The following is a 14772-nucleotide window of genomic DNA, read 5'->3' on the forward strand; positions in this document are numbered from 1 at the left end:
TGTACCATGTGTTTGGCAAGCACAAGGGGCCCTAGCTAATATGGTATTTGCTTATACAACTTTACACATCGGTACCATATTTCTCTAACACATAAATTACACAGCTATCTGATTATTTAACAAAGAAACAAACATTTTTTTACTACCTCAGTGACAGATGTTTATGTAATTATACCGTTGGATAACTTCACACTTACGAAATTGTATTTTGTCTGTACTTTGTGAAATGCTCATATTTTTCTGGAACCATTGTGATACTATGAGAGCTTTGAATGATGTATTTGGTAAGGGAGCATGATTTTTAAAGTACGTTTGAGGTAAATGACACTACTGACATGAGCAGAGAATTTTTTTAGGTTTTGAAATTATTGGAGGAAGCTACGACGATTTTGAGAATTGACTGAGGTGTTATGATGTTATTATTACGATGACTATGTGTATTATGCTGTTGCGGTATGTTTATGATCAGTAAGCTGATGCTATATGAGTTATTTGATTATGCTACGTATTTATTATCAGGAAATATTGAAGAAGCGTCGACGAATTTGTATATGTGTAATAAGGTAAGGAGTAATGAATTAGGGACTCTGACTTGTAAAAAAAGGATGTTGGAAACCAAGAATCGTACTTTAAGAGATAGGAAATGTGTGTAAATGCGTGAATGTATCACAATGCCGGTGAAAATTTTTTGGACACTGTTATATTCATAAGATATTGTTTCTACACATTTGTAACCAAATTCTCAACCTGTGAATTTTTTTATATGAGACTGTCGCTGTAGCGAAAACTGCTGTCGTAAATATTTCGTTAAGAAAGGTAAGTGACCATGAAGTAATTCATTGTGAGCGGCCAGGTGTGTCAGACGCCTGGAGAAAAAGCCATTATTGCGAGCCCTTTTCAGCGGCACAGGTAGAAAAAAAAAGGGAGGTCATTATCCTCGCTATTGACGTTCCTTTGTAGAGAGCATCGCAAAAACGACACGGTCGAACTTGAAAACATATGTTGACACTGTGCAGCTCTTAATTTATGATATTTACAGGAATGCCTAATGAAATGACGAGAAATATTTTTACATCTGCACACCTGATTATGACAAGCTTCTTTCTACGAGAGTTGAGAGAATGTCTACTAACTTATGAAATGTCACGTGACTATTGAATGATATTTTTATGCTTTGGTTTGCGTAATTGCTTATTTCATTTGATATCTGGTTTCCAGCTGTCTTGCAGCATTGGTTTCATAAAATAAAATTAAATGCATTTGCTAATGTGAACACTTTCTGTCAACAGATCTATTAAATAATTACTTTATGATCCACATTCTTCGAAAAAGGAGCTCTTGGAATGGAAAGAACAATAAGAAGGGACTAATAACAGGAACTGCATACATAATTTTCTTTTCAACTACTTGGTAATTTTTTTGGTAGAGTAAGTTATCGTGATGCATCACTCTAGTGTTAAGATGTGACATAGGTATTAGACATGGCCATTTTTAGTGTAATATTTTTTCTGCTTGATCTATGTCATGTTTAGAGATAAGTTTTTTTTTTGCTGCTGCTGTGTGCCAGGCATAGTGCTACTGAATTTAACTTTGTATTACTCTGTTAAGCTAGTTACTACTGATTTATTTTTCTTGTTGCTGCACATTGGCTCATATTAGTTGTAATGTTGCATTGTTTGGTAATTTAGATTTACTGTAGCTTGCTTTGCAATTTTCCATTTTTTTGTCATTGCTGTTTGCGTTAATTGTTTTATGTGCTGCTGCATTGCCTCGTCCCTTAGTTTAGCATCTGAGCTCAGTAGATTTAAGTTAGCTTAAGAGGGGGTAGACTATATAAGTAACAAGTTGTGATGAATGGAAAGAAATGCATTGAAGGTATGAAAACGTTTTGGGCCAAAATGAGTATTGTACAATGATCCGTAATTATTTTGAAAGAAATATGAACAGAGTAGAGAAAGCAGGTATTGATAGGACTTTTTGGAAATAATGAGGAACGAAGGGAGATCTCCGAGAAGTAAAGAAAGTTTTGTTTGCAAAATACTGCAGTAAAAGGAACCCTGTCCTTTCCTTGTGTTATCCCACTATGTGTTTGTGTACCCATGTGTATTTGTTTTCTTCCTGTCTCTGTGTACTGTTTCATAGAATTTTTTTTCTCTTCTAATACGAAGCTACATTCACTATGATGAGGAATACTGTTATCCTCAAATATAATTTGCATTAATAATATGTTATTTTCTTTGTAAAGATGTTTAGACATTATTTATTCTGTTTTGTTTTAATGCTCATGTGTGAAGTTGATGTTTCAAAATTTATTCTGATCTTTATGTAGGTACTTATGTCATTATTTTTGTAACACTGATGTATATGTTTATTTCTATTCTATTGTAAAACCTGTACTACAAATGTTATCTGTATTGTTATGTTCTTTAATGATGTATTTTGTACCTTTGTAATTGTATTCTTCTGTTATAAAATTGTAATTGACACCAGGTCATCAAATTAAGCAACTTGTAAGTTACATTTCACTGCACACGTTTCTATTGGTCATAGTATATGGACAATATGTGAGAAGTAGGGACTGTTAGTGTTTGCACGTGTGTTAATAATTCAGCAAGGGACTGGTTAACAGCATTGCTGGTTCTCAGGACAATTCAAAAACTTTGCGAGTGCACAAGTGGTGGTTATGGACTTGCTATATTATCCGCAAGACTCTTCAATGGTGATTGTGCACCTGCACAGTCACAACGGATGGCTGCTGGCCATCTCTACAAGGACTACAGTGGGTCTGCATCTTTGATGATCCATCAATACCATTATTTCTACAAGGACTGCAGTGGGTCTGCACCTCTGGTGGCCCACCAGTACCGTAATCTCTACCAGGACTACAGTGGGTCTGCTCTGTGACGACCTACCCACCAATACTCTTCAAAACTTCGACTGACTCCACTGTGGGTTTGCTCTGTTGTGGCCCATGACCTGTCTGCATGTCGAGAGTCAGCACTGTCTTTCCGTTGGAAGGACAACGATACTTCAAGACTGCATGGAAATCCACTACTTCCGTGTGCATTTTCTTTTACTGCTCAGACTTTGAGAAAAACACTGCAATGTGATGAATGATCAGGACTGTCTTTATGGACTGTGAGAAAATTTTAGCTTTTGACCAACATTGTATCAATAAGTGTGTGCATTTGATTTCTTTGTTATTGTAATTACGATTATGAAAAATTTTAACAAATATGTATTGGCCAGTGCCCAAAAAAATTTGTTAAATTTTTTTGTGGGGAGCAAGGGGGCTATGTAAGTAGGCTGTTTAGGTTTTTTTATTGGTAATGCCACCTCTGTATAAAAAAATCACTGGCTGTGCTGTGTGCAGTCTGTGGCTGCTTTGCATTGTTGTAATACTCAACCATTGTAGTGTTAGGCAGCTGGCTGTGAACAGCGCGTAGCGTTGCGCAGTTGGAGGTGAGCCGCCAGCAGTGGTGGATGTGGGGAGAGAGATGGCGGAGTTTTGAAATTTGTCATGAACTGCTGTATATATTATGACTATTGAGGTAAATACATTGTTTGTTCTCTATCAAAATCTTTCATTTGCTAACTATGCCTGTCAGTAGTTAGTGCCTTCAGTAGTTTGAATCTTTTATTTAGCTGGCAGTAGTGGCGCTCGCTGTATTGCAGTAGCTTGAGTAGCGAAGATTTTTGTGAGGTAAGTGATTTGTGAAAGGTATAGTTTAATGTTAGTCAGGGCCCATTCTTTTGTAGGGATTTTTTTAGTCAGATTGCGTTGCGCTAAAAATATTGTGTCAGTTTAAGCACAGTCATTTATAATTGTTCAAAGGGGAAGTTTCAACCTGCTGCAGCTCTTTATGCGTCATCTCTTTTCCAACTTCAGTGTCGTCTTACAGCAGCGTAACTGCACGTGTCCAAAGGACACAAACGTGCTACAGTAGTTTTGGTAGTGTCTCACTTCTACATCTATCTACATACATACTCCGCAATTCACCATACGGTGCGTGGTGGAGGGTACCTCGTACCACAACTAGCATCTTGTCTCCCTGTTCCACTCCCAAACAGAACGAGGGAAAAATGACTGCCTGTATGCCTCTGTACGAGCCCTAATCTTTCTTATCTTATCTTCGTGGTCTTTCCGCGAAATGTAAGTTGGCGGCAGTAAAATTGTACTGCAGTCAGCCTCAAATGCTGGTTCTCTAAATTTCCTCAGTAGCGATTGACGAAAAGAAATCCTCCTTTCCTCTAGAGACTCCCACCCGAGTTCCTGAAGCATTTCCGTAACACTCGCGTGATGATCAAACCTACCAGTAACAAATCTAGCAGCCCGCCTCTAAATTGCTTCTATGTCCTCCCTCAATCCGACCTGATAGGGACTTGATGTCACACCCATCAAATTCGCCTGATCTGGGAACCGATAGGACAAATCTGGATACAACTGGGCGTCTTGTCCGCGCCTTTAAACCACCGGCTCGTCATTTACGGAAACTGCGTGACCTTTGTGTATACATCTGCTGTCACATACCTCCGCGAACCACTCAAGGACTGTCGAATCCATGCCACGCAGAGTCAGCGCTGTATTGCGTCCCAGAGGTGAACTATCACGCTGTTAACCAAGTCGTCATAACGTTTTGGCTCATTATAGTACGAAACAGCGAGAAGTACTCTCTGCCAAACTCAATGTAGTGAATGCAGGGCATAAACGTGGTCCAAAATAAAAGTAATGACAATAAATAATAGAGTTCGTGTACAGCTCTTGATGTACGATGTGAGAATTTTTGTGGTCCTCTGCCAGCTGTTGCTGCCGTGGGGGGTCACGCGCTGTCTGCTTCTACCTGGGGCTGCCCTACTCGGAGACGGCGGCCAGTGCGCATGCGCGTCTGGGAGAGCAGCTGCACGTGCCCGGCGCGCCTCTGCCGTGCCAGTAGCGGGATGCTGGCGCCGCGGGCTGCCCGGAGCTAGCAAGTGCCGTGTCGCGCTGAGGTGTGCGTCCGCTGCCGTACGGTGCGCTGCGGGCTGCGGGAGACGGGGCGGCGCGTTGTTGTCGAAACCATGGATACGGGAGGGGACGGCGGCGGCGGCGGCGACGCGCTGCAGGACATCGACTGCAACATCGTGCTCGTCGGCGACTCCAAGTGCGGCAAGACGGCGCTCGTCGAGAGGTTCGTCTCGGACAAATTTGTCGAGGTGAGTGGTCATGGTGAATTGCGTCTGAACAGCACAGTCTGTTGACCAAAAATAAAAGAGAGAGAGCAGTGTTTCTTTTCCTTAGCTGCCTAGTTCCAATTGTCGTACTGATATAGTATTATATGTTGTGCTTTCTGATATTCTAGATATTAGCGTATATAGTAACAAACTAATAATACATGACCATGATGTGAATTTGATTTTTCGTGTAAATGGGCATAGGAGTTGGATTTTTAATAAATGGTATGAGATGTCAAAGTTAAACGAGACAAAGGGAGGAGAGGCATGTAGCAGCTGTACTGACAAGTGAACCTCCCCATCGCAACCCCCTAAGATTTAGATATAAGTTGGCACAGTTGATAGGCCTTGAAAAACTGAACACAGAGAAAACAGGAACAAGTTGTGTGGAACTATGAAAAAAAATAAGCAAAATATACAAACTGAGTAGTTCATGCGCAAGATAGGCAACATGAAGGACAGTGTGAGCTCATGAGGGCCTTGGTCCCTTCGTTAGCATGAGCAGTTGCCGAACGAGAGTTCCTTCGGTCAAGTCTTCCCTCGAGTGAAAAGTTTAATTTTTTATTTTCAGACAATTATTATCTCTCCGTCCGTCCGCAAGATAAGTGCGCCGTAGTATGGAAACGGCAAGTGAAATACTTTGTGAAAAGATTCTATGATTTTGCAAAGCTGCACAGGTACACAGATCAGTATTGTTTACGTGATCGTGTGTCAATTATCAAAGTTCAGGCACTCACACATAATCAACTTCGCTCTCCAAAATTCCAGGACATGTTCTATTTGCTTATGCAGGATTTGACGGTCTACACACGGAAAAATTTGAAAACGTTAAAACATATGTTTTGACAGAGCACACTGTGCGACTGTGAAACTGTTGCATTCATTTGTTGCAGTTTATGTGACAAACTCTTATGTTTTCATCACTTTTTGGAAGTGATTATCACATCCACAAGAAAACCTAAATCGGGCAAGGTAGAAGAATCTTCTTACCCATTCGCCAAGTGTACAAGTTGGGTGGGTCGACAACATATTCCTGTCATGTGACGCACATGCCGTCACCAGTGTCGTATAGAATATATCAGACGTGTTTTCCTGTGGAGGAATCGGTTGACCTGTAACCTTGCGATCAAATGTTTTCGGTTCCCATTGGAGAGGCACGTCCTTTCGTCAACTAATCGCACGGTTTTGCAGTGCGGTCGGAAAATAGAGACACTAAACTTATTACAGTGAACAGAAAAGTCAATGAACGAACGGACAGATCATAACTTTGCGAAAATAAACTTTTCACTCTAGGGAAGACTTGAACCAAGGACCTCTAGTTCCGCAGCTGCTGACGCTAACCACGGGACCACGGCGCTCATAACTCACATCATCCCTGATGTTGCCTATCTTGCACATGGACTACTCAGTTTGTATATTTTGGTTATTTTTTTCATAGTTCCACACCACTTCTTCCTCTTTTCTCGATTAATCTGTATTCAGTTTTTCAAGGCCTATCCACTGTACCAACTTATAACTAAATCTGAGGGGGGTGCGATGGGGAGGTTCCCTTGTGAGAGCGACAGTGTAGTAATGGACGGTTTTGCTTCGCACCTGGAGCTCCTGGCTACCTGTACCATTTACTCCAAACACAGATAAACTTGAATCTGTGTACATACCAGTTCATGCCGTAATATCTCTTAACGTGACAACTGTATCCTTACATAAGATGTGTAATATACAGGATAGACTTGTTGCAGCCTTCCTCAAAAATTAGGTCTCTAAATTTTTTCGAAAGGGTTCAATAAAAACAATGTGATCTTTCTTCCAAAGATACTAATTAGGTTCACTAAGGTTCTTTGTTAATCTGTCATATGTGCTGTACTAACTAACATGTTTTCAGCCCAAGCAGCATCTCTCTAAATTTATTCAATAGCTTTCATGCGGACTATTTGAAACACTGGAACAGCTTCGTAGAACAGTTTGCCTAGTGTCTTTTATGCAGCTTTCTTAATAGTATCACACAATTTTACCAGAGTACAGCCAACGAATCTAAGTCATCCTTTCGCTTTCCTGATTTCGCTAGTGACTTCCATTGTTAATTCCGTTTCATATCGTAAGGTGTTTAATCTACATGAGAGGCTCCAGCGTATGACCACTAAACACTATCGATTTTAGGAAAGCTGCCAGCCAGTACAGAGAGTGAAAGCCGTTCTTCATTCTTTTACCATCAATCAGCGACGCCAGCACCTTCTGGTAGACAATAGTATCTCCAAAGATCGATTTGGGAGTGCTGCGGACCCTAACTAATTGGTCGTTTATGTGTAGTCAGTCATCCGTGTGGCATGCTCATTGTTACTTCTGTTTCAGTCAAATACACTATTTTGAGTAGGCTATAGTGGTTCTTCTTCAAACTGTCAAAAATTTTAACACCGGTATCGTACCTCGTAGATATTCCGTGTGACACCAGCTTCGTCAGCAGTCGACCGTATGGTTCAGTACCGAACACTTTTCGGGCATATAAGAGCCATGCGTCTGTTATTAGAAATTTGGCGTGTTTGACGAAGCAAACACACAAAGCACGAGGCCGATAGGACAAGCAGGTAGCAGAGGGACTGAGCGAGACAGAACAGCGGTGGGTGGCTGGACTAGCGATATGACCTGTCTCTCCAGCCGGCCAAGCGTTCCTAATGGTGCTGTCCATGAATCATTCCTGACAAAGTCCTTTCCTATTGTCATCGAAATAAAGTTAAAGCTGATCATTAGTTTCTTACCAACTGTGTTCCGAAAAGTTTACGCAACCTTCATTTCGTATCACCTAGCTGGGGTTCACGATGTAAAGATACACAGTTTTGTTTCATAATATGACTAAAATATGCCGTTATATCTTGTTGTACTCAAGCTGACAAATTACAGACCACTTTCACTTCGGTATGCAGAGTATCAGTAGATTGATTATATACACTCCTGGAAATTGAAATAAGAACACCGCGAATTCATTGTCCCAGGAAGGGGAAACTTTATTGACACATTCCTGGGGTCAGATACATCACATGATCACACTGACAGAACCACAGGCACATAGACACAGGCAACAGAGCATGCACAATGTCGGCACTAGTACAGTGTATATCCACCTTTCGCAGCAATGCAGGCTGCTATTCTCCCATGGAGACGATCGTAGAGATGCTGGATGTAGTCCTGTGGAACGGCTTGCCATGCCATTTCCACCTGGCGCCTCAGTTGGACCAGCGTTCGTGCTGGACGTGCAGACCGTGTGAGACGACGCTTCATCCAGTCCCAAACATGCTCAATGGGGGACAGATCCGGAGATCTTGCTGGCCAGGGTAGTTGACTTACACCTTCTAGAGCACGTTGGGTGGCACGGGATACATGCGGACGTGCATTGTCCTGTTGGAACAGCAAGTTCCCTTGCCGGTCTAGGAATGGTAGAACGATGGGTTCGATGACGGTTTGGATGTACCGTGCACTATTCAGTGTCCCCTCGACGATCACCAGTGGTGTACGGCCAGTGTAGGAGATCGCTCCCCACACCATGATGCCGGGTGTTGGCCCTGTGTGCCTCGATTGTATGCAGTCCTGATTGTGGCGCTCACCTGCACGGCGCCAAACACGCATACGACCATCATTGGCACCAAGGTAGAAGCGACTCTCATCGCTGAAGACAACACGTCAGCATTCGTCCCTCCATTCACGCCTGTCGGGACACCACTGGAGGCGGGCTGCACGATGTTGGGGCGTGAGCGGAAGACGGCCTAACGGTGTGCGGGACCGTAGCCCAGCTTCATGGAGACGGTTGCGAATGGTCCTCGCCGATACCCCAGGAGCAACAGTGTCCCTAATTTGCTGGGAAGTGGCGGTGCGGTCCCCTATGGCACTGCGTAGGATCCTACGGTCTTGGCGTGCATCCGTGTGTCGCTGCGGTCCGGTCCCAGGTCGACGGGCACGTGCACCTTCCGCCGACCACTGGCGACAACATCGATGTACTGTGGAGACCTCACGCCCCACGTGTTGAGCAATTCGGCGGTACGTCCACCCGGCCTCCCGCATGCCCACTATACGCCCTCGCTCAAAGTCCGTCAACTGCACATACGGTTCACGTCCACGCTGTCGCGGCATGCTACCAGTGTTAAAGACTGCGATGGAGCTCCGTATGCCACGGCAAACTGGCTGACACTGACGGCGGCGGTGCACAAATGCTGCGCAGCTAGCGCCATTCGACGGCCAACACCGCGGTTCCTGGTGTGTCCGCTGTGCCGTGCGTGTGATTATTGCTTGTACAGCCCTCTCGCAGTGTTCGGAGCAAGTATGGTGGGTCTGACACACCGGTGTCAATGTGTTCTTTTTTCCATTTCCAGGAGTGTAGATTCATTACACAACAACACAGAGTGTATATAAATTTGATCGCCGGCCACTGTAGCCGAGTGGTTCTAGGCGCTTCAGTCCGAAACCGCGCTGCTGTTACGGTCGCAGGTTTGAATCCTGCCTCGGGCGTGGACGTGTGTGATGTCCTTAGGTTAGTTAGGTTTAGGTAGTTCTAAGTCTAGGGGACTGACGACCTCAGATTTTAAGTCCCATACTGCTCAGAGCCTTTTATAAATATGATTATTTCCGCACAAAGCATTCCACAGTCCACCAGCCCCATATCTTGACTGAGTATTTGCACAGAGAGGAGCACAGCGACGTATTCCTTGATATAGAAAAGGCTGGCTTCTGAACGCGTTAGATGTTATCTTGCGGCAGACTCGATTCTCGGAACTGCCAAGGATTTTTCGTAGGTGAGAGTACCAGTACGGTGCACTCGGCCTCGTGATGCCAGTTTATGACCTAATTCACAGAGTCGTAGCGGCTCCACGGTCTGGAAAGCCCGCAACAACAGCGGGGAGAATGGTGTGCTGACCATATGCCACTCTACACCGAATCCGCGTGACGCCGCAAGACACAGGATGACATGGCGGCCGGTAGACATCCCTTGAGCCTACATGACCCGGAGGTGGAACTCATTTAGGACGCGTGTGGCATGATGGCTTCACACAATATATTAAAATCATAGGTTGTCCAGGACATGTACTCAAGACGATTGATTCTTTTTTTCCCTAGGGAGAAGATGTACTTTGTCAGGAAGCGCAGATCGTGCAACATCACAAAACCGGTATTGGCTGCATGCCGCAGGGTTCCGTACTCGGACCCGTGCTGTCCTCTATCGATATCAGTGACAAGCCTAAGCAGGTGGGAGGAGAAATCGCCAAGTATGCCAATGACACTGCGCTGTTCAAGCGGTGCTACAGCGTAAACTCCATTTTCAGGTGCCTCCGGAGACTTTTAGACAAAGTAATTCAATATTCGACTGTCTGGAAGGTGAAAACCAATCCTAACAAGAGCCAGTCCATTCTGTTCACCACCAAGTTCAAGATCTCCAGTTGTCAACTCACAGCTGGTTGCAAGCCATACCTTACCGTAGCCAAGAGATTGACATGGAGGTCGCACATTACCTGCTCAGTCTATACTGATTGTGGCCTATTTTGTCAGTTATACACACTCCTCAAGAGCGATGCGAATATCAGAAAATGCAAAACTGGCAATCTGATGTGCCATCACACTCCTCTCCATCTTTTGTAGATCGCAAGTTTGGTCACTGGCCGCCGAGAAACGCTTGAAAAGACTGCAAGCTATTTAAAACAAAGTTTTCCGAGATATGGCGGACGCTCCCCACTATGCTCTCAACACATACACTAGGTAACAGCCAGGGCAATCATCCACGTACCAAATAATTTAGAGGAAATCCATCAGTAATAATATGAAAAAATCTTGTTGGCCCTATAATCTCATCAATTCACTAGGCCAAGAAACCTAAAATTCGCTTCACAAACGACGAAAAACAACTTCCACACTATACTTTGGGGACTGACACACATTTAAGGAATACATTTTTCTAATCATCTATTGCACAGTTCGATGTCAGACGGACATAGTATCCTGTAGAGTTTCTGTTTCTTTACAAAACTAATAGCTTACGGAACATAGTCATTCACCCTCACAGACCGGATTTCTTTTCGTGGCACAGGCTTTTTAACTTATTTTTTGACTGTTAGTTTATCAGATATGTTTCAACTATATTTACAATGTTTAGTACTGATTTCTTTGTATGTAATGCGATTGTTTCTCAAAATACCTACTGATAACTGTTGCAGCTATTTTATCTAGAGACTGAAGAAAGACGATAATTTTAGGCACACGACAGCTCGCCATGTATGTGACATTGCTTTCATTTGGAGATAACAAAATCTGTTCTTCACTTTAATTACAGCTGCGAACAACAGCATGAAATTACGAAAGTTATTTAATAAATGTCCTGCGAGCTACTAGAATGAGATACCTTCAACGTTTTAAGAGAAGTTACTAGTGTTAAGTGGCAACGCAGTATTCCATTTCGAGTGCTGTAATGAGTAAGTACTGATATGGGCTTTTGTGGTGTTGCACAAAATGAACCTCCTCAAACAACTCTTCGAAAAATCCAACAGAGGTTTCACAGCTGGTGAACTCTGAAGCGTACCTGTCATTTTCAAGAATGTACCGTGAAACCGTATCCTCCAAAACACTGAACACGAAAGAGTGGACTTCTACGTTCTAATTCTATTTTTGCGAAATGTTTTTCGATACAATTAGCCGATAACGTCTTTACACACGACTGTTATAATGAAAGTTTTAACTACTACAAACAATAGGTGATGGGGACACATTGACCTTCTTGGAAAAGCGTTGTTTCTTTAATTATATATTTCTTTTTAACGCTGTCACGACCGCATTTCTCAGTGATAAATTTGACAACACCACGATATTTCCAATTATCTTTGGCTGTTCAGGGTCGTTGGCGGTGTTAGGAAGTCACTTTGGATCAGCGTTCCTAATCACTCTTCATCGTTGTTACCTTCCCGTTAGATAAGCAGCGTCACCGTATAGATCTACATGTCTCCCACCTGCAATTGTGCGTATTTGAAATCCCTGCTTGTAATATTTGGTAACATAATTTATCGTAAGTGTGGAATATCCTAGAGGTCTCTTCAAACGCAGGGTCTGTCTTAGCGCGTTCACCTCTGGGATCATTCGATGAACGTATCCCATCTACCGTAATGTAGTCTGTTTCACAACTGCTGTGAACAACGGCGCTGTATTGTCAAGGGGGTTGTTCGGCTACTGATTCCGTTCTCCCACTAAACAACTACTAGGGGCGTTCAGTAAGTAATGCAACATGTTTTTGCTCTCGGCCAATTTCGGTTGAAAAAATCCGGAATTTATTGTGGGACATCGTGGATATTCCCACTTGAGCCCCTATAGGTTCACGAATTCCGATAGGTGGCGGTGCTATACGTAGCCTTCAAAATGGCGTCTGTAACGGAGCTGCGTTCCAGCAGTGAGATGTCATTGAGTTCCTTCTTGCAGGCTATGGAGAACTGGCAGCGAACAAAAGCACGATGTGTCGCTTAGTGAGGCATCTGTCATCATCGCAACAAGTCGCGCAGACCTGTCCGGTCTCCCGCAGACCGCCCGGCCGCGCAAAGCTGTGACTCCTTGCAGTGTGTTCGTCGCCAGAACAGTGCAAATGAACTTCTTCCTTCCTTGACAACGCAAGACCTTACACAAGGCTGCGCACCCGAGAGAAGGTCACAAAACTTCACTGGAGTTCTTCTTCATCCACCCTACAGTCCGTATCTCGCACGTTCTGCCTTCCAAATGTTTTGCCCAATAAAGGATGGACTCCCGGAAAGCAGTACGTAGATGATGGGGAGGTTATTTATGCAGCAAGACGTCGGCTCAGACGTCGACTAATAGAATGTCACACTGCGCGTACGACAGTCGCATTGAACAGAGATTACGTCGAGAAATAGGGTTTTGTATGCAAGTGAGTGGGCAGTAATATGGTGTATTGTAATCCTGAATGAAACCAACTTGCTTTCAGATAAAAATGTGTTCCACTAGTTATTGAACCCCCCTCGTATGAAAGGCAACAAGCACTGCATCTGGAAATCAGTAAGTCATTGGTATTCTTGGACGGAGGTAGCGAACGTGTCCCTAAGAGAGAACCTCTGGATGTTTGTTCGAAAAGATACGAGGAAAACGCATATGAAACTGAATGTTTTATTTGGCCTGATAGGCATGCTCGGATACCCAAATTGGTTTAATTAAGTGCTGGAGATAAGCGTGAGGACTGTGCTCGAATCCTAGAGAAAAACAAAAAAAAGGAAATATATTAATTATAAACTGATTTTCTGAAATGACTTGAGAACGATGTAGTGCAATAATTTCTTGTACACTCACAGAGTTTCAGTTGAGACCAGACTTTGTGCCAATATCGTTGGCTAAATTCTAATACTCTCTGTAGCGCGTCATGGAATGAGGGGATATGACGCTGTTGCTGGTAATCTGTCCAACGGAAGGGCAAGCTGAACACCTACGCTTATTGTCGCTGTTTGTTATGAGTACGCTATTTGCTAGAAACAGGTTTTGTTGTCTCCATTTCTTCTTATCATCGTCAGTCCACAAACAAAGCACGACACTGCGGTATAAACCCACTACAGTATGAAACCGAGCCTCACGGAAAGTAAACACATCTACTGCAACCGGACATGGAAGTCTACAGCACGAACTGCTGCTGCTGTTCCACTAGTGTCCTTCAGCAACTGCGAAAGGAAGACGTGCATGCATTATCGTTATTTCTGCAAATTCCTCGTGTTTTCGGATGCTTTTGCTGTCGTAGCATATGCGCGTTCAAGCGAATCCACAGAAAGAAGTGAAAATTAAGAGTCGGGCATATTTTTCACAATCTCGGGGTCATTACAGACGGAACATTACCTCGAATGGGAAGTGATAAGGAAGAAAATAAGGCTTTCTTGAGGAAAGTACGTCTGCACTCACCGAGTTCGTAACGGAATACCGCTCAGTTCCTAAACTGTGGAACGGTAAGTGAGTGTACTAGATTTGTTATCAAGTGTCTAATGGTCCAATGGCAGAGGACGGTAGATGGCGGAGCACAGGTTGATGTGTTTCTTAAACTCCTGTGGTCCATCGATGCAGCTTCGTACGTTCGCCCATAAAATAAAACACGTACACACGGAATAGTGAAACGGATACACGATCGGAATGAAGACAGCTCAGTAGGATCATTGTGTCAATGGTAATGGGGTGGTACCAGAAGCAAAGGCAGTGACGAGTGTTTCAGCGTAGTCTGATACGATCGCTTCTGTACACAATAGATACACAGCTTTCCATAAAAATTCCAACACGAGGAAGGGTAGCAAACAACAAAATTGTACTTATACAGCAGAACAGGATGAGCAGTGTTGAAGTTTGCAAGTTGTTTCAGATATACATAGTGCCAAATGCAATACATGAACTGTCACACCTAGCACAATAGTGGCTTTGAGCTGTCCGGGCATCAAGTTGAACTGAACTTGGACGACAGATACGGGTTCATCTTTCGATTCTGCCTGAACAGTATTGAAGAGTTCTTGAATCATAGTGTCTCATCAGTGATAGCGTCTCAGTATCACGACAACTCATGAC

At 43.5% G+C, this 14772-nt stretch overlaps 1 protein-coding gene across 1 annotated transcript in view; it reads left to right on the forward strand.

Moving 5' to 3' along the window:
- The first annotated feature begins 4956 nt into the window (after nucleotides 1-4956).
- Nucleotides 4957-14772, forward strand: part of LOC126236978 (ras-like GTP-binding protein Rho1) — a 323883-nt gene continuing 314067 nt past the window's right edge. The window contains exon 1 of the mRNA XM_049946696.1: nucleotides 4957-5193. Within this exon, the coding sequence (XP_049802653.1) occupies nucleotides 5059-5193 (135 nt within the window). The 5' untranslated portion in view covers nucleotides 4957-5058. The remainder of the gene's footprint in view (nucleotides 5194-14772) is intronic.

The sequence above is a fragment of the Schistocerca nitens genome, chromosome 2, assembly GCF_023898315.1.
Source record: "Schistocerca nitens isolate TAMUIC-IGC-003100 chromosome 2, iqSchNite1.1, whole genome shotgun sequence".
NCBI classification, from domain to species: Eukaryota; Metazoa; Arthropoda; class Insecta; order Orthoptera; family Acrididae; genus Schistocerca; species Schistocerca nitens.